The sequence below is a fragment of the Dipodomys ordii genome, unplaced genomic scaffold (assembly GCF_000151885.1).
Source record: "Dipodomys ordii isolate 6190 unplaced genomic scaffold, Dord_2.0 Scaffold64, whole genome shotgun sequence".
In the NCBI taxonomy this organism is placed as follows: Eukaryota; Metazoa; Chordata; class Mammalia; order Rodentia; family Heteromyidae; genus Dipodomys; species Dipodomys ordii.
Window position 1 is genome coordinate 378,757 of NW_012267280.1, and position 18,410 is coordinate 397,166.

The 18,410-nt window shown below is 37.4% G+C and overlaps 1 protein-coding gene across 1 annotated transcript; it reads left to right on the plus strand.

Annotated features, from left to right (window-relative positions):
- The first annotated feature begins 1,195 nt into the window (after positions 1 to 1,195).
- LOC105990257 (vomeronasal type-2 receptor 116-like) lies at positions 1,196 to 16,251 on the plus strand. Its single transcript, XM_013022618.1, has 6 exons — positions 1,196 to 1,290; positions 6,072 to 6,360; positions 7,772 to 8,575; positions 12,970 to 13,197; positions 14,303 to 14,426; positions 15,332 to 16,251. Exons 1-6 carry the CDS (start codon positions 1,196 to 1,198, stop codon positions 16,249 to 16,251), a joined length of 2,460 nt encoding a protein of 819 aa, XP_012878072.1.
- The last annotated feature ends 2,159 nt before the right edge of the window (positions 16,252 to 18,410 follow it).

Sequence of the window (18,410 nt, forward strand, 5' to 3'; positions counted from 1 at the left end):
AGTCTACTAAGAATTTAAAAGTAAGTGATCAAATCCTATATAATGTAATAAATAGACAAGTGTGAAAGCCCCTTGGAAATATCATTAGGAAAGGTTTTTATTTCTCCTGAACTTCTAAAGTATGTGTTGTATATTGTCTGAGACCCAGTGCATTATGATGGTTAAGTGTACCCAATGTGCACCCAACACTACAGCTTTGTACAGACTGTTCACTGTTCTGAAGTCTCCACATGGAATTTGGATCTAACATATGGTGGCAACTTGAAACCATAGAGTTGCTTTTGATATTGGTCTGTTTGTGATAGAGAAGACTTTCCTCTATTATTACAGGTTCTCTGACCATTCCATCATGGAAAAGTCTTGATGTATGTTAGCATATTTAGTAATAATTATCTGTTGAATGCAAAATGGAACTCAATCTCAGCACTGACTTTGAGTTATTCACATGTAATTGCTAGTTTCAGTAGCATCATTGCTTTCTCAGGCAACAATAAATGGGCACATTTCTGGATTCCTCTGTATATGGAATTCATCTTGAAACCTCCCTGTATCAACCACCATGTTCTGTGGCTATTATGGACATTGTGTGTGTGAACACACCCTCTGGCTATGATGCCTTCATAACTTCAGTTGATATCTCACAAGCATAAACTTTGTGTGAACATCTCACCATGTACAGGGCATGGCATTTTCTGAGGCAATCCAGTTGCATCATCACAACTGGCTTTCGTGAACATAGTTTCTTAGCACAGATGTTGACAAAAAAAAACATTCAAGATAACTCCATCTCTGGAGCCTCACTCTCTGCGGTCTTGGATGAAATCATAACTCCTGGGGTGAAGGAGGCAAATATACAAACATGTTTTCCAACTCATGTTTTTCTCCTGAATGAAAGTTACAGATGTAGAGCCCCAGGAAATACTTTTACACATGACTTCGGTGTATTCACAAGAGTCTTTGATGAAAGGAGAGCTGTGGTGCAGCTCTCTATCAATAAAAAGACACATATGCACATATAAAAATGTATATGAATATACATACCTGACATGAGGTCCTCACTTCTAGACAGAATTTCAGTGAGGCAGAGGCTTCAGGGATGTATCTTTTGTCTTTCACACTCCTTCTCCGGCTTCCCCTTCCTGTCAGGTCCTTGGCTGGCACTAGCTGCTTCTCTAATATGAAGCACCAAGCACACATGGATGGAGATGTGATGATCACTGGGTTTTTCCCTCTCTACACTTTGGGAATCGATCATAGTAATAGCGATTCCACCAGACAAGACCACACACCGTAAGTAACTCTTCCTTTTATTCCCATTTACTGTTTTGTTCTGAGGATGGGCAGTGGCTGAGGGAGCTCTGGGTGCACACATCAATGTTCTGTCTCCTCTCCACTGACCTCCTGTCCTTATTGCACCAAGAACAGCTCAATTTCATGATTTAGCTTTATTTCTACTGCTAGTATGAAAGGACTCTATCTTGTTCCATGTATCTTCTACTTTCCAGGCCAGTAGGGTCTTCACTTCAGTCCAGAATCTCTGCATCTTCTCCATCCCAGCTGCCATCACAGAAAATGAAGGAATGTTATTACAATCAAGCTGAGTCCCTGGAATGAGTTTGGGACTAAAAGGCTGAAGCTACATTTTCTGTCCCCCTGGGCCAATAATCTGAGAACTTTTCCTTTTTAACACCTATATATTGAAGACATTGATAAAAATTCTTATTGGAGGCTGGTGGCTCATGCCTGTAATCCTAACTACTCATAGGGCTGATATCTGGGGATGGAGATTTGAAACCAGCCCAGGCACAAAAAAAATCTGTGAGACTTTATCTCCAATTAACAAGCCAAAAGCTGTCAATGGAGATATTTCTCAACTTACAGAGTGATGATTCTGAGTAAAAAAAAAAAAAAAAAAAAAAAAAAAAACCTCAAGGACAGTGTCTGATGCTGATTTCAAGCCCTAAAATTGCCACACACAGACACACAAACACACACATTATTACTATAGTCAAGTAGATACTGTTCCAAACTAAGCATTGTGTCATTATTTCACGTCAGAAGTGCTCCACAATCCAAGCCTTTACCAGGCAGCTCAGCATTATCAAAGATCCCTTATTGGAGAATTTTATCAGCCCTGAAGAGTTCTGCTTTACTTGTGCACATGCATATTCTTGGCTTTTAGTCGGTACCAGAGAGTCTCAATAGCAAATAAAGAAAAAAGAAAAATGAGTGTAAAGAACTTCAGGAAATGCTAGCAAACTATCTGATTCCTAGTGCAAGGGAAACTGTCATTGTTTTTTTAAAATCATTTTCACCTCTTTCCAAGAACCACTATGACAAAGACAGCCTAAGGTAGCTGCCCAAGCATGAGAGTTTAATCACAGGACAGGAATTACTCTCCTGCTATCAAAGATATGTATCCTTGTCTTACATGTCACTGGTGTGCTTATCTTTCTTTCTTTTGTGGTGGTCCTGGGAACTGTCCCTCAACTGTTTTGCTGAAGGCTAGTGCTCTAGCATTTGAGCCTCATATCCACTTCTGGCACTTTCTGGTGGTTTAATGGAGATTAAAGTCTTACAGACATCCCTGCCGAAGCTGGCTTCAAAACACTATCCTCAGATCTCAACCTCCTAAGTATCTAAGAATACAGGTGTGAATCACTAGTGCCTGGCTTTGTTTATTCTTTTATTCCCCACTGTTTAACCATATTTAGCTGATTTTCATTCTCTTAATTTTTCAAAATGTTTGAGTACTTTTGTTAGTGTGTATTATGATTTCAGCCAATGGAGGTTTCTTATCTGCCCACAAATATGAAATGAAGTATGGTCTGGGCTAGTAAAATTTTATGCATGGTATTGACTATGGATAGCAGCATTTATCCATGAAGACTTTCTTGTAGCTAAATGGAGCACTGTGATTAGACATCAGTGGGTGAGAGATTTGACTCACCTCTGTACCCACTGATGTTACAGCAATGTTCCTCAATTTTTACACAATATGGTGCTTATGCTAATTCTCTGGTTCATATTGTAGTTCCACCATGCATGTCTCATACTTTCAGTAGAGTCACTCACTATATTTATGACCATTTCAAATATCTTGTCCCATGTCTTTGTTCACTCTGCCACATCTGTCATTTCTTCTGCTCACTTTCAGAGTCTTGAAATAGCTAGGATTAGAGGCAGGAGCCATAGTGACTGGCTTGCTTTTCACTCTTGATTGGCTTTTTCTCTCAAGGCTGATGCTCTATCATTTGAGCTATACCTCCACTTCTAGCTTCTTGTTGGTTAACTGGAGATAAAGAATGTCATGGACTGTTCTGCCCAGCAGGCCTTGACTGAAGACTCTTGCCTCTCAGCCTCCTGTTCAGCTAGGATTGCAGGCATGAACCACCAGTGGAGGTAGTTTTAATTTCTTGAGGAATCTCCAATCTTTAAGTTTTATTTACCATCACCAAAACTGCAATCTGTGTCTGAGTTGGTAGGCAACCCATTATAACTTTGATTTGTATTTTCCTGATTGCTCAAATAATTGAACCTTTTTCTCTTAATTGATTTTCCATTAGTACTTTTTCATTTTTAAATTATCTGTTCCTTGATTAGATTATCCATACTGTTTTCCACTATGCTATTATTCCTCTGTGAGATGCATAGCAACCAAGATATTTAACAATGCATTTGGCTAATTCACCATTTCTTTCAATTGGATACAACAACAGCTGCTTTACATTTCCAGTGCTGGAAGTACAATTCAGGACCTTGTGAGTGAGACAAAGTATTCTACCAACCCCTTAGTCAAATCCAGAGCCTAATTCTTGATTTCATTTTATGAACTATTTGAGTTGTATTTAAGTTACCTGTGTATGTATGTTTCCTTTCATTTTGTCTATTACTTGCAAAGTTCCAGGCTCTATTAAGAACTGACTGATTTTGAGTTTAAAAAAATACTGGTGGAAGGGTAGAGATTAGTTTTAGTGTGCATATGGAAACCCAGTTTCACAGTTCCACTCCACACTAATAGTGCCATCTTTAGGCCATATATTATTTGGCAACTTCTCTACGAATCAGATATCTGTAGTTGTTTGCAATTACTTCTTGGTCTTATATTTCTTTGATCCATGTGTCTGTTTGATCAATTTTTTCTGTTATTATGGCACCACAGTATAGAAAAACAGGTATAAGGATCCTTCATTATTGTTCTTCTGCCTTGAGACAGTGCTGGCTAATAGAGGATTTACTTTTTCATAAAATTTAGTCTTCCCTTTTCTATTTCTGTAAATGAAGTAATTACTACATGTATTTGATTTTTCCCCTCTTTATAAAAACTAGCCTTTCAATTTATCTAGCACATTTACTATGTTTGAACATTCTCAGATCTGTTGTATAGTCACTCTTACCAATAAGTTTTATGCATATTTTAAATCTTATTTTCTTTAGGTACTAGTATAAAGGAATTGATATTCAATGTGAGAGTTTATGAACACACTGCCTCTTGCTCAATGTCACCCCTTTTAACATTCTTACCCACTCCTCCCACACAACTTCTTCTTTCACTTTCTTAATTTTAGATTATGTGTTGAATTTTGTCATTTAACAAAGCAATTTCTGTATATAATATGCTTGATCATTGTAATCCCTTTAATATGCCCCCCTATACCCATCAGTATTTTCTCAGTTCTGTGGCCTATACAATGCATTCTTGCCTACATTCTACTCATTTCCCCTATTCATACTTCTATCTCTCTTCTGTTTCCTACCCCCCGCAACACACACAGGTATTCCTAGTACTCATTTTGTTGTGCTTTGACATTATATTTCTAAAGAATTATACTAATTGTAGCCTTCATATAGTCTCTTATACCTCAATAAATTCATTTATAACTGCTTGGGTGCTTACTTCCATTGTCATACAGTTACTGAATCCCCGAAACACTAATTTTGCTTTTCTGAAACATTGTTGTCAGCATTTAACAAAATTTTTATTCACACTCTTCACTCATGCTTCCAGTTTCCTCCTCCTTATGTGTATGATCAATCAGCTTTTCTTCAAGCTATTTTCTTCTGTTTAGAAGATAGCACTCACATGATAGGCTTCCATGGGGATAATTTCATATATGACTGTATAAGTCAAACAAGTCTATTCTTTCCTTTGTATTTCCATCTTGCCTTCATTGTTCCTTTTTAAAAATGTGTGTTGATTTCATGATATTAATTTCTTTATAATGCACATTCACACACACACGAACACATACAGACAGGACAGAGAGAAAGAAAAGTACTTTGATCCTCTTTACTCCTCTTTATTCTTTCTTTTTGGAATTTCAACCTAAATATATTGGGAAGAGGGTAGTGATCATTGTATTTTACCATAGTGGTCTTGGAACTGGGAGTTCAATGTAAAGCTTGCTTACAATTCTTTCCTCATCCACTGTGATTGAGATTCCTCTCTCCATGAGTTCATTGAAGTTGGATGCATCCATTTTTTAAAGTTTCATAAAGAAGAATAAAATTCCCTTACCTGATATTTGAGCTCTTCTTCTGGATGATATTGAAGAAAGAGCTATTCAGTGATTTGGGTCTGTGAACAGAATTTTTCTATAATATAGAAAAATATAGAATTTTTCACAAATAACACTTCGCTTCTGAAAGTTGTTCTTAAAGTGAACATTCATTAGTTAGCCTAGCCTGCCACATAACATAAATTGGGTGATTAAACCACAAGATTTATTTTTCACACAGGTGGAACTAGCTATGTTTTGATACAGGAAACAGAATATTTGATGTTTTATGAAAGCCTAATCCACGTTTAACAGACAACAGCTTTTTGTTGTGGTGCATGTGGTAATGAGGGAAAAGCATGCTCTTTTTTGGTATTTAAGCCATAAATCTCATTTAGGTATATTCCCTTCGTGTCCTTATCTAATTCTATATACAACCATAAGACACTACATTCACATTCCATCCCAATTGAGGATAATATTTTAATATGTTCATCAGCAGAGAAGCAAGCATTCAATCCAGCAAAGTCCTAAGTTTTTAAATACTCCTCAATTTCTATCCTCATTATGCAGATTTATCTTCAAGAACTATCAGTTTCTTTTGGCCTTGGCTTTTGCTATTGAGGAAATCAACAAAAACCCTGATCTTTTGCATAACTTGACTCTGGGATTTGATGTCTATGATGTTCAATTTGGAGCTTGGAGGGTATTTAAGACTCCCTTCATTTGGCTCTTTGGGAAGTACAAGATTCCAAACTACTCTTGTATGAGAGACAGCAAGTCTATAGCAATACTAACAGGACCATTAGGAATAACATCTGCCCGCATTGGGACATTGCTGCAACTCTACAGATTTCCACAGGTGAGGGTGGGAGGGATACAAAAACGTCTAATTGGTGCCATTTTAGGTGTTAGATGAGAATAATAGGAAGAGCCTTGGTTTATGAGCCTATCCAATTTTATGATACCAAAAAGTAAGCACTCAAAGACAATGGGATATGTATATTCCTATTGTTTGGGGGAAGAGATAGACGAATTAGACAAACAAATGTATTACTTATTATTTCAAGTCTTACCAATAATTTCCTTGTGGTGTGAAGATATGATGAGCAGAGTACTGATGATTCACACCTTAAAGCCTACCTACTCAGGAAACTTACCTCCAATTAACCAGCAAGAAAACAGGAAGTAAATGTGTGGCTCAAGTGGAAGAGTACAAGCCTTGAGGTAAAAAAAGTCAAGCAAGTGTCTGACACCTTAAGTTTGTACCCATGTACTAGCATGCATATGCACACAAACACAAGCACACACACACACACACACAAGATATTATGTAGAGTATAACAAGTCTGGCTTGGGACCAGAAGTAGAAATGTTTTCTCTCACATGTGAAAGTCAGATCTACAATGTTAGCATGTAGTATGAACCAAAATGGGACACATACATAGCCATTTGCATGCATACATGATCAAACTGACTAAAGTATGATATACATAGGGGTGAAACACCATGGTGGAATCCAAAAAGATGAAGCATATCGTGTGAGGAGGGTAAATGTTAAGGGGAAAAGGTAGGGAATAGGAAATGGATGGGAGGGAAAAATAACACAATATTCAATGTACATATCTGAAAATGGAATAAAGACAAATGAGTTGATAGAAATGGGAAGGTGGCTCAGTAGTACAGTGCTTGCCTTGCATGCATGAGGCCCTGGGTTCAATTCCTCAGCATCACATAAGCAGAAAAGGCCCGAAGTGGGGTTGACACTCAAGTGATAGAGTGCTGGCCTTCAGCTGAAGAGCTGAGGGCCAGAGCCCAGGGCCAGAGTTTGGGGCCCCATGACCGACCAAAAAAAATGGTGACAAAGATTAAGAGGCATATTATAAGTAAACAGATAGGTTGCACAACTATTAGATAAAAATTCAGGGGCTGGGGAAGGTGGCTCAGTGATAGTGTGCTTTCCTGGCATGCATGAGGCCCTGGGTTAGATTCCTCAGCACCACATAACAAAACAAAGCTGGAAGTGGTGCTTGGCTCTAGTGGTAGAGTGCAAGCTTGTGCAGACTAGCAGAGGGACAGTGCCCAGGCCCAGAGTTCAGCCCCACAACTGACAAAAATATATAAATAAATAAAAATTCAAATATTTCTTTCAAATATTAAACCAAAACCCTAGCTTTCACCTACATCAACTGCTTCTTAACAGACTTCAAGACTTAGATTATGATGGATGGCAATTTCCTCACTCATGGAGAATCCAAATTTTTTCTCTTTAGTTTACTTTTGGGCCTTTTGATCATGCCCTGAGTGACCATCACAAGTTTCCTGCTCTCTATCAGATGGCCCCAAAGGACACATCGATAGCCACTGCCATGGTCTCCTTACTGCTTCACTTCAGCTGGAACTGGGTGGGACTGTTCACCTCACAAGATGAGAATGGCTTGTGGATTCTTCCTGAATTGAAAGAAGAACTGGCCAAGAACAGCGTTTGTGTAGCCTATGAGCTACTGATATCAAGCAAAGGCATTGCACATATAATCAGAATCATGGCAGTTTATAACGAGATAAATAAATCTTCAGCAAATGTCCTCATTATATATGGTGACAATGAATCACTACTAGATTTAATGCTATTTATTGAGCACATTTTAATGAAAGGCAAAGTTTGTATCATGAACTCACAATGGAATTTAAAAACAAGGAGATATTTCATGTTAGGCTCATTGCATGTACCTCTTATTTTTACACACTATCATGCAGATGTTTCTGGATTCACAGATTTTGTCAAGACAGTTAATCCTTCCAAATACCCAGAAGACTTTTTTCTTGCAAAGTTGTGGTTTCTCTCTTTTAATTGCTCAGACATTGAGTCTGATTGTATAGCATGGGACAAATGTCCTCATGATGCCTCCTTGGATTGGTTGCCTAGGCATATTTTTGACATTTCCATGTCTGGGGACAGTTACAACATATACAATACTGTGTATACTGTGGCCCAGGCTCTCCATGAGATGCTTCTTCTTCAAACAGAAGTTCAAACAATGGGAAATAGAAAATGGACAGCACCTTCCCCTGCACAGGTAATTTCTTATATATTGGATGGCACACATCATGAACAAAGGCACTTCCTGGAGAGTATACTATATGAAATTAAATATTGGGTTGTTTGGCCAAATCCCAGGAAATTACTTTTTTGTTTTTTTTTAATCTGTCATGGGGCTTGACCTCTGGGCCTGAGCCCTGTCTGTCAGCTCTTCAGCTCAAGGCTAGCACTCTACCACTTGAGCTAAAGCACCACTTCCAGATTTTTGGTGGTTTATTAGAAATAAGAGTCACACAGACTTGCCCACCTGGGTTGGCTTTGAACTGCAATCCTCAGATATCAGCCTCCTGAGTAGCTAGGAATATAGGTGCGAGCAATCAGCACCAGGCCAGGAATTTTTTTTCCTTTTGTTTTTTTGGTACAGTTTTTATTCTAAAAATACCTTATGGAGGGGTTTTAGTTACATGAGCAAGGTAATGAGTGCATTAACTATCAAGCATTGTTGCCTCCTCCTTGGTTTTTCCCCTACCATCCCATCCCTCTAAACTGGACAACAATACTCCCCCATTGTAAAATTCATTTTCAACATAGTGTCTTGTACATCATATTGTTACAATGTTCCAACCTATTTCCCTATTTAAGCATTTGGTTTTTTCTTTCCCTCCTCGAATTAGAGAAGTGTATATACAAGTTGCAGGACAATGACATCAAATACAGTGAAAACAAGGGTAATACCATGGGGGAGAAACATACAAAGAAACAAAAAATAAAAACCAAATGGAACATCATAAATAAATTAGAAACAAAAGCAAGCAAGAAAAAAGATTGTGTTCCTATCTTGGGGTTCATTTCATTTACATCATCTTATATGACCATATGTACATAGTTTTTCATCTTTTCTGCTTGTCCTAGACATGTACTAGTTATTGAAAATAAGGGAAACCATGGGACCTATGTTTCTTTGGGCCTGGCTTACTTCACTTAATATATTTTTTACAAGTCTTTCCATTTCCTAACAAATGGGTTGATGTTACGTTATTCTCTCTGACGGAGGTGTAGATTCCACATTTTCTTGATCCATTCATCTACTGAGGGACATCTGGGTTTGTTCCATATCTTAGCTATGGTAAATAATGCTGTAATAAACATAGTTGTGCTGGTAGCCTTTGTGATCATTTGGGTAAATGCCCAAAAGTGGGATTGCTGGGTCATAGGGCAGCTCTATATGGATCCTTCTGAGGAACCTCCATATTGCTTTCCAAAGTGGTTGAACAAGTTTACACTCCCACCAACAAGGTAGTAGGGTTTCCTTTTGGCCACAGCCCCTCCCACATCTGTTGACTATAGCCATTCTAACTGGAGTGAGGTGGTATCTAAATGTTGTCTTGATTTGCATTTCTTTTATGGCTAGAGAGGTTGAGCATTTCTTCATGTGTCTATTGGCCATTCTTATTTCCTCTTTAGAGAAGTTTCTCTGTAAGTCTTAAGCCCAATTTTTTATTGGGAAGTTGTTTCTTTGAGGATTTATTGTTTGGGGATTTAATTTTTTGATTTCCAGGTATATTTTAGATATGAGACCCTTGTCTGTTGTATGGCTAGTGAAGATCTTCTCCCAATCAGTGGGCTTTCTATTCATCTAGTTAGCTATTTCCTTTGCCACGCAAAAGCTGCACAGTTTCATGCAATCCCATTTGTCCAACCTTTCTTTGATTTGTTGTGTTTCTGGGACTCTATTAAGAAAATTTGGGCCAGTGCCAAGGAGCCCTAGAGTTTCTCCTATTCCTTCCTGTAATGTTTTCAGAGTGTCTGCTTTGACCACGAGGCCTTTGATCCATTTGGAGTTGATTCTGGTGAAGATTGATATAGAAGGATCTTGCTTAATCTTCTACAGGTGATTAACCAATTTTTCCAGCAACATTTATTGAAAAGGCTGTCTTTCTTACATTCTATTTTTTAGCTTCTTTATTGAAGATTATGTGGTTATAGGTCTGTGGGTTCATTTCTGGGTTTTCAATTCTATTCCATTGGTCCTGAGGTCTGTCCTTGTGCCAGTACTAAGCTGTTTTGATTACTATGGCTTTGTAGTAGAGTTTGAAATTTGGTATTGACATTCCTCTATCACTGTACTTTCTGTTAAGGATTGTTTTTGCTATTCGGGATCTTTTATTGTTCCATATGAATTTTTGAATTGCCTCTTCTATTTCCTTGAAGAATGAGGTTGGAATATTGATAGGTTTCACATTGAATTTGAAGATAGCCTTGGGATGTATTGCCATTTTCATGATGTTGATCCTTCGAATCCAGGAGCATGGGAAGTTTTTCCACTTCCTAAGTTCTGCTTTGATTTCCTTTTTCAGGTTTTTAAAGTTTTCATCATAGAGGTCCTTCACTTCTCTACTTAACTCATAGATATTTTATTTTTTGTGGGGCTATTACAAAAGGAGTTGCTTTCCTGATTTCAGCCGCACTCTTCTCATTATTGGCATACAGAAAAGCCATTGATTTTAGGGCTAATTTTATATCCTACGACTTTGCTAAAGTTTTGAGTCAGCTTAGTAATTTCGGGGTGGAGTTTGTTGGATTCTTTAAATACAAGATCATGTCATCTGCAAAAAGGGAGAGTTTTACTTCATCTTTCCCTATTTGGATCCCTTTTATGTTTGCTTCTTGTCTTATTGCTGTAGCTAGGCATTCTACTATGAAATTGAAGAGAAGTGGAGAGAGTGGACATCCTTGTCTTGTTCCTGAGTTTAGGGAAAATGGCTTTAGTTTTTCACCATTGTGTGTGTATAATATTGTCTGTAGGTTTGCCATATACAGCCTTTATTGTATTAAGGAATGTTTCCTGGATTCCTAGGTTTTCCACAGCCTTCATCATAAAGGGGTGTTGAAAATTGTCAAATGCCTTATCTGCATCTACTGAGATAATCATTTGGTTCTTATCCTTGCTCTTGTTCATGTGATGGATTATATTAATTGATTTGCATATATTGAACCAGCTTTGCATCCCTGAAATGAATCCTGTTTGATAGTGGTGTATGATTTTTTTGATGAGTTGTTGAAGTGGATTGGCCAAAATTTTGTTGAGAAGTTTTGCATCAATGTTCATCAAAGAAATGGATCTATAGTTCTCTTTCTTTGACGAGTCCCTGCCTGGTTTTGGGATGAGAGTTATGATGGCTTCATAAAGAGTGTGGTAGTGAATTTTTTATTTCAATTTCATTGAAGAGATGGAAGAGTATTGTTGTGAGCTCTGCTTTGAAGGCCTTGTAGAATTCTGCTGTAAATCCATCTGGTCCTGGGCTTTTCTTAGATGGGAGGTCTCTTATTGCTGTTTCTATTTCAGTGTTTGATATGGGCCTGTTAAGATGGTTTAACTCATCTTGGTTTAGTTTTGGCATATCGATATTTGCTGGGAACTCGACCATTTCTTCCAGATTCTCAAAATTATTGGCATAAATATTGGAAAAGTATTCCCTTATAATGTTCTGAATCTTGGTTGTTTCTGTGGTGATATTTCCATTCTCATCTCTGAGTTTATTTAGTTGGGTGTGTTCTCTTCTTTTTCTGATAAGATTTGCTAAGGGTATGTCAATTTTGTTAACTTTTTCAAAGAACCAACTCTTTGTTTTATTGATTCTTTCTATGGTTACTTTAGATTCTAATTCGTTTAATTCTGATTTAATTTTAATTATTTGTTTCCATCTACTGGATTGAGGGTTTAGCTTGCTGCTCTTTTTCAATGAACTACAGATGTCTCATTATTCCCTTTGTGTAGTCCCTTTGGGGCTTCCCTGGATTCCTTCAGCTGTCTATTTATGGATTCCATGAATGCCTCCATTGATCTTTGTCTATTCTCACCATGCTCACGCAATACCTGTAATACTCTATGACTATTCTCAACAGTTCCTGTATTAATCTTTGAGTAGCTTCCTCATGCTTATGACATTGCTGTATTAATTTTTGGTTAGTCTCATCATGCTTGCAAAGTTCCTGTATTAATCTTTGGTTAGCCTCATCTCATCTTGTTCCCTATCAAGCTCACAGTGAATCCTTTGCTGGTTTTCAATCTTTTCATTTACCATTTTTACCAGTAGTGTTTGTAGAGCTTTTTGGGAACTCTCCTCTAGGTTATTCATCAACTGTTTTGTCACCTGTAGCTAAACAACTTAGTATTGTCTCACTTCTGCCTGTTTGCATGGTATTGGTTTCTCTAATTTTTTAAAAAAGGCCTTCTGATCCTTTTCTGGCAGATTAGGATTTAGAAAGATTATTTTCATTCCAACATGGAATTTCTCCTCCAATACTTCATTAGGTGGCTGTGCTACTCTTGGATTCAGAAACAGGATCTGAAGGCAATCAGGAGCTTTTCTTACTTCCAGTTGTTAACTATGGGATGTACTTCACCATAAGATGATGTATCTCTTTTAGCTGCACCCTTTTCTGAAAAACATCCAATTTTACAATCCTGCTGGAGACCAAGTAATTTTGGGTGAGAAAAGTAAATTGGAGCCAGAGTATGACATTCTGAACATTTGGGATTTTCCAGAAGGTCTTCAATTTGAGGTGAAAGTAGGAAAGTTTTCTCCATATGCTCTCCATGGTAATCAACTGTCTTTATCTGAAGATATGATAGAGTGGGCCATAGGAACTGCAGAGGTGGGTTGCATCTAATACAGATTTTTTAAATGTTACTTTATTGTAAAGATGCTAAATAGAGGTGTTACAGTTACATGACTAAGGCAATGAGTACATTTCTTATCAAGCATTGTTACCCCTTCCCTTGTTGTTCTCCCACTCTCCCTGCCCTCCCCCACATCCCTCAAATCATCATAATTTTAAGCACATATATATAAGTAAAAGTCATCATTTAAATTTATTTATACTTGCCTGCCTGCCAGAAACTTTCACCTGTAACCTAGCTATTCAGATAGCTGAGATCTGAATAATCGCCATTTAAAATTAATCCAAACATGAAGGTCTTTGAGACACTTATCACCAATCAACCACCAAAAATCTGGAAGTGGAGCTGTGACTCAAGTAGTGGCGTGGTAAACTTGAGCAAAAAATGCTCAAGTCCACCACTTAGACCTTGAGTTCAAGCCCCAGGTCTGACTACCATCAAAAAAAAAATTAAATGTGTTCCTAAATGTTGATTTTGAATATAGTCATAAAAATAAGTAATATCTCTCTTAGTAAGTTTCTAACACTATGATAAAGTTCCTGATGAATCACTGTATTTGCTTGAAAGGTTTATTTTGCTCCATTCTGTGGTGTTTTTTCATTCAATGGTTGGTTGGCCTGCTACTTAGGCATCTTCAGTAAGAGGAATCATTGAAGGCACCTGTGAGAAAAGTCTCACCTCATGGTTGTTGGAAAACAAAGAGAAAGATATGATGGGTCTGGGGTTCACAAAATCCTATAAAAAGGAGGTTTTCCCCCAGGTTCTTCTCTATTTTACATGAGCATAGGGGACAACACATAATGACGTGAACTCAAGCCAGTTTATTAGGGCTCTGCACTGGACTTACTTTCTCACCATTAATTTTCCATACTTTTCATGAGTTCAACTGGCTAAATATCAAGTTTATTAAGAATATTAAGAATAATGGCATATAGAATCTATAACAGAATTCAATTAAGAGACTACATTTACCCATATAGAAACATAATCCTTAATAAACTGATTTTTTAAAACAATGGACTTTTTGGAGCGTGGGGTATGAGTCTAAACAATTACTGACACACCTCTGACTTTCGTCAGACTCCTCACTCTGTCTGCAGTGAGAGTTGTGGTCCTGGATTCAGGAAATCTTCTCAGGAGGGAAAGCCTGCCTGTTGCTTTGATTGTAACCCTTGCCAACAGAATGAGATTGCTAATGGGACAGGTAAGTCCATCTCTTAGGAAGGAATTCTTCAGTTCACTTTAGTTTTCCTCAATCGAACCATGTCAATGCAAAAATTGTGGGTTAGTATGAGAGAGCCCATTTCTCCTCTCTCTGTTACAGTGTTATTGCTAATGAAATGTGATAGATCATGATTTTGAATTACATATTTAGTAATATTTTCTGGTATATTGCAGGCAAAGTTATCTCCCGGAATGCCTCTTAACAAGAATCATTAGGACAAGGGTAAACTCTGAAATGAAATTGAACATGTCTTATTAAGAACAGTGATCATCTTAAAAGTTGCATTTTTGTCCACACAGAAAAGATGAATCTTTCATTTTATTATTTTTCAGTACCCCACAACTGTTCTTGGCACAGAACAAGTGTTCAGAAAGGTAGATTCAGTAGAAGAAGTGAGCATGACCTATAGTCAAGAGTGTCCAAGAGTGTTTTCTCTGTTCCTACTCTTTCACAGATAAGTAAGCAAGAAAAACATAATTAGGTGAATTCAAGGATGGGCCACAGCAATAAAATGGTTTTACAGAGACATGAACAAGACTGTAACATGTACAATTACAATTTTCAATAGGATTGCAGAATAGGGCACATTTCTCTTAATAAGAGTGAGGAAAAGTGTAGAAAATTGTTGATAGGAAATTCCAGTACCCCAAATTTCAAATTATTAATATTTGTAACCATCACTGAGTGAAAGAAGTTGAATATAAAAGCCTGAATAAAGAAGTAGATAATAATGGGAACAGGTTATTTTTTAGAAAAGAAACAGAAAATACTTTTATTGTAACTGCTGACATGTTAGGATAACATCTAAGTGAACAATTTCCTAAAATCTTTGACGTAAAAGAAGTTCACAAAAGAAATTAATGGTAGTTTACACTTCCCACCAGATATGGAGCAGTGTGTGAAGTGTACAGATCATCAGTATGCCAACACACAGAGAAATCAGTGCCTCCTGAGAGATGAAACTTTCCTGGCTTTTGGAGATCCCTTGGGCATGGCTCTGGCCTGCATGGGTATTTGTTTCTCTTTGCTAACTGCTGCTATTCTTGGAATGTTTCTCAAACACCAAGACACTGCCATTGTCAAAGCTAATAATCGGACTCTCAGCTACATCTTGCTCATCTCTCTCATCTTCTGTTTCCTCTGTTCCTTGCTATTTATTGGCCGTCCCAACACAGTCACCTGCATCCTGCAGCAGATCACATTTGGGGTTGTCTTCACTGTGGCTGTTTCCACAGTGTTGGCCAAAACAGTAACTGTGGTCCTGGCCTTCAAGGTTATTTCTCCAGGGAGAAGGATACGGTGGCTGCTGGTATCAGGAGCTCCTAACCTTATCATCCCCTTATGCACCCTCATCCAGATGACTTTCTGCGGATTCTGGCTGGGAACCTCTCCTCCCTTTGTGGACACAGATGCACACTCTGAACATGGCCACATCATCATCCTGTGCAACAAGGGCTCCCTCGCTGCCTTCTACTGTGTCCTGGGATACCTGGGCTCTCTGGCCATGGCCAGCTTCACTGTGGCTTTTCTGGCCAGGAACCTGCCTGACACCTTCAATGAAGCCAAGTTCCTGACTTTCAGCATGTTGGTGTTCTGCAGTGTGTGGCTCACCTTCCTGCCTGTCTACCACAGTGCCAAGGGGAAGATCATGGTGGCTGTGGAGGTCTTCTCTATCTTGGCTTCCAGTGCAGGGCTCCTAGGCTGCATTTTTGTCCCAAAATGTTACAACATCTTGTTAATGCCAAATAAAAATTCTCTGCATGTATTCAGGTATAAAAGACATAACAGGAGAAATAAGCATTAAGATTATACTTACATGTTTAATTAGTAACAATTTCTGTACTAAATCTACAGTAATTTTCTCTTGTAATACTATTATGAAATTTTTACTTCAATTAGGATCTATTTTGCATTTTTCTAGTAGTGATAGTCACAAGTGATGGTGATCATCATTTAAACTGGAATTTTTTCTATATTTGGGTTCCTCCTATTTAATCTACATTTGATTCTATCACACACTCTTCATGTCTCTTCAATGTTGTCTCTCTAATTCACTTTTCTAAATTTTTATTATATTAACTTCCTGTCTGCATACCACCATGTTGCAGAGTCATCTAATACATTTCATTAATATTTTACACTTGACAAATGTTGATCTTTTAATATCCTCATTAGAGACTGTTTTGTTCACTACTTGTATATTTCTACTCACCCATTCACCTTATGCAAGTTTCCTGAGTCTCTCTCTGTGTCACCTTTCTCAATGTGTCTGTCTATGTCTCTCTCTTTGCCATTCTCCATTTCCTTCTCTCTCATCAATCCTCCCTCTCATGCTGCTTTCATCATATGGCTTTAGGAATGAGTTGGTTAAGTTACAGAAATATTCTTCACTTTAAGATTACAATGTAGAGGATCTTCTGACTTTTCTCTAAGATTAAATTTAATAATGCATTATAGTTTGCTCCTGCATACCTAAATATACTTCTTAATTTATTGTTGATTAATCATTTTTTACTAATTTGATATGCAGGATTGTGAATAATAAATATATATATGATTACTTTTTGTAATGTAGCATTTATTACAATCTGTTGAAATATGAACATTTTTTAATTTTTGTTGTTGTTGTTGGCTGTGGGACTTGAACTCAGCCTGGGTACAGAACCTGAGATCTTCAGCTCAAGACAAACACTCTACCATATGAGCCACAATGCCACTTCCAGTTTTCTGTGGAAATAAGTTGGAAATAAGAGTAGTCCCACAGACTTTCCTGCCCAGGCTGGCTTTGAACTGTGGTCCTCTGATCACAGTCTCCTGAGTAGCTAGGATTAAAGGCATGAGCCACCAGCATCTGGCTATAACATGAACATTTTTATCTGTCACATTTCAAAACTCTCAATTTGATAAGGAAAACATGACTTACTATTTCGAATAGGTTGATTTAGTGGGTTCTATACTATTTTTACAGAATCATATATTTAAGATATATTGACACAATTGTACTCACTTCTCATTTCTTCTAGTGTCTGTTACATGTTTCATCTTACATTAAATTCATTTTGCATGCTTGAACTCAGGGCCTATACTATGCCCTACATTTTTCAACCATGTCTGCATTGCTACTTGAACCACAGCTCAATTTCTAGCTCTTTGGTCTTTCCTTGAAATAATAATCATATGGACTTTCCTGCCCAGACATTGAACCCCTTCTCACAGTTACATATCTGATAGAGAAATGACTATGTAACTGACTCTAGTTTGCTATAAATTAAATTTTTGTTGAAAATATAACAATGTTTGGCAAAAAACTGTGTGCATGTTCTTTTGTTGAGGGTACACAAATTAAATTAACAAATTAAAATTTAATTAATTTCCAACTTCTTCAGTATGTTCATCAAAATATAATCAAAATACTCATCAGTTTCTATTGAGTTCTTTCAATCTTCCTTATTCATTTTAGAAATTTCATGAATAGGGATGAGTTTATAATATTGAGGAAAATACTAGATCTTCATTGTGTGATGTGAAATTATTGGGAGAACATGTGATTTCAGTAGTTACGCATAATATGTTGTAGTCCTTGCTAATTTTCTTAAACTTTTTTTTCTTTTTTGATTGTGAAAATATCGTACAGAGTGGTTACAATTACATGGGCCATGTACATGAGTACATTTCTTATCAAGCATTGTTGCCTCCTCCTTTGTTTCCCCTTCCCATCCCTTCCCATCTCCGCCCTGCCCCACGACCCCCCCCCCTTATACAACACTTTTTCTCTTAAATGTAGAAACAAAAAGAATGAACACATGGATGGGTTGATAAGTTGAAGTAAGATTGGATAAATGAGAGGCAAAGAAAAAGTTAATAGAGTTTAAAGGAAAAGTTTGTGGAGAAATAGGACAGAGGTAAGAAGAAAGGAACAAGGGAAATGAAGCCATAAATTTTTTTTCATTTGTGATACAATAA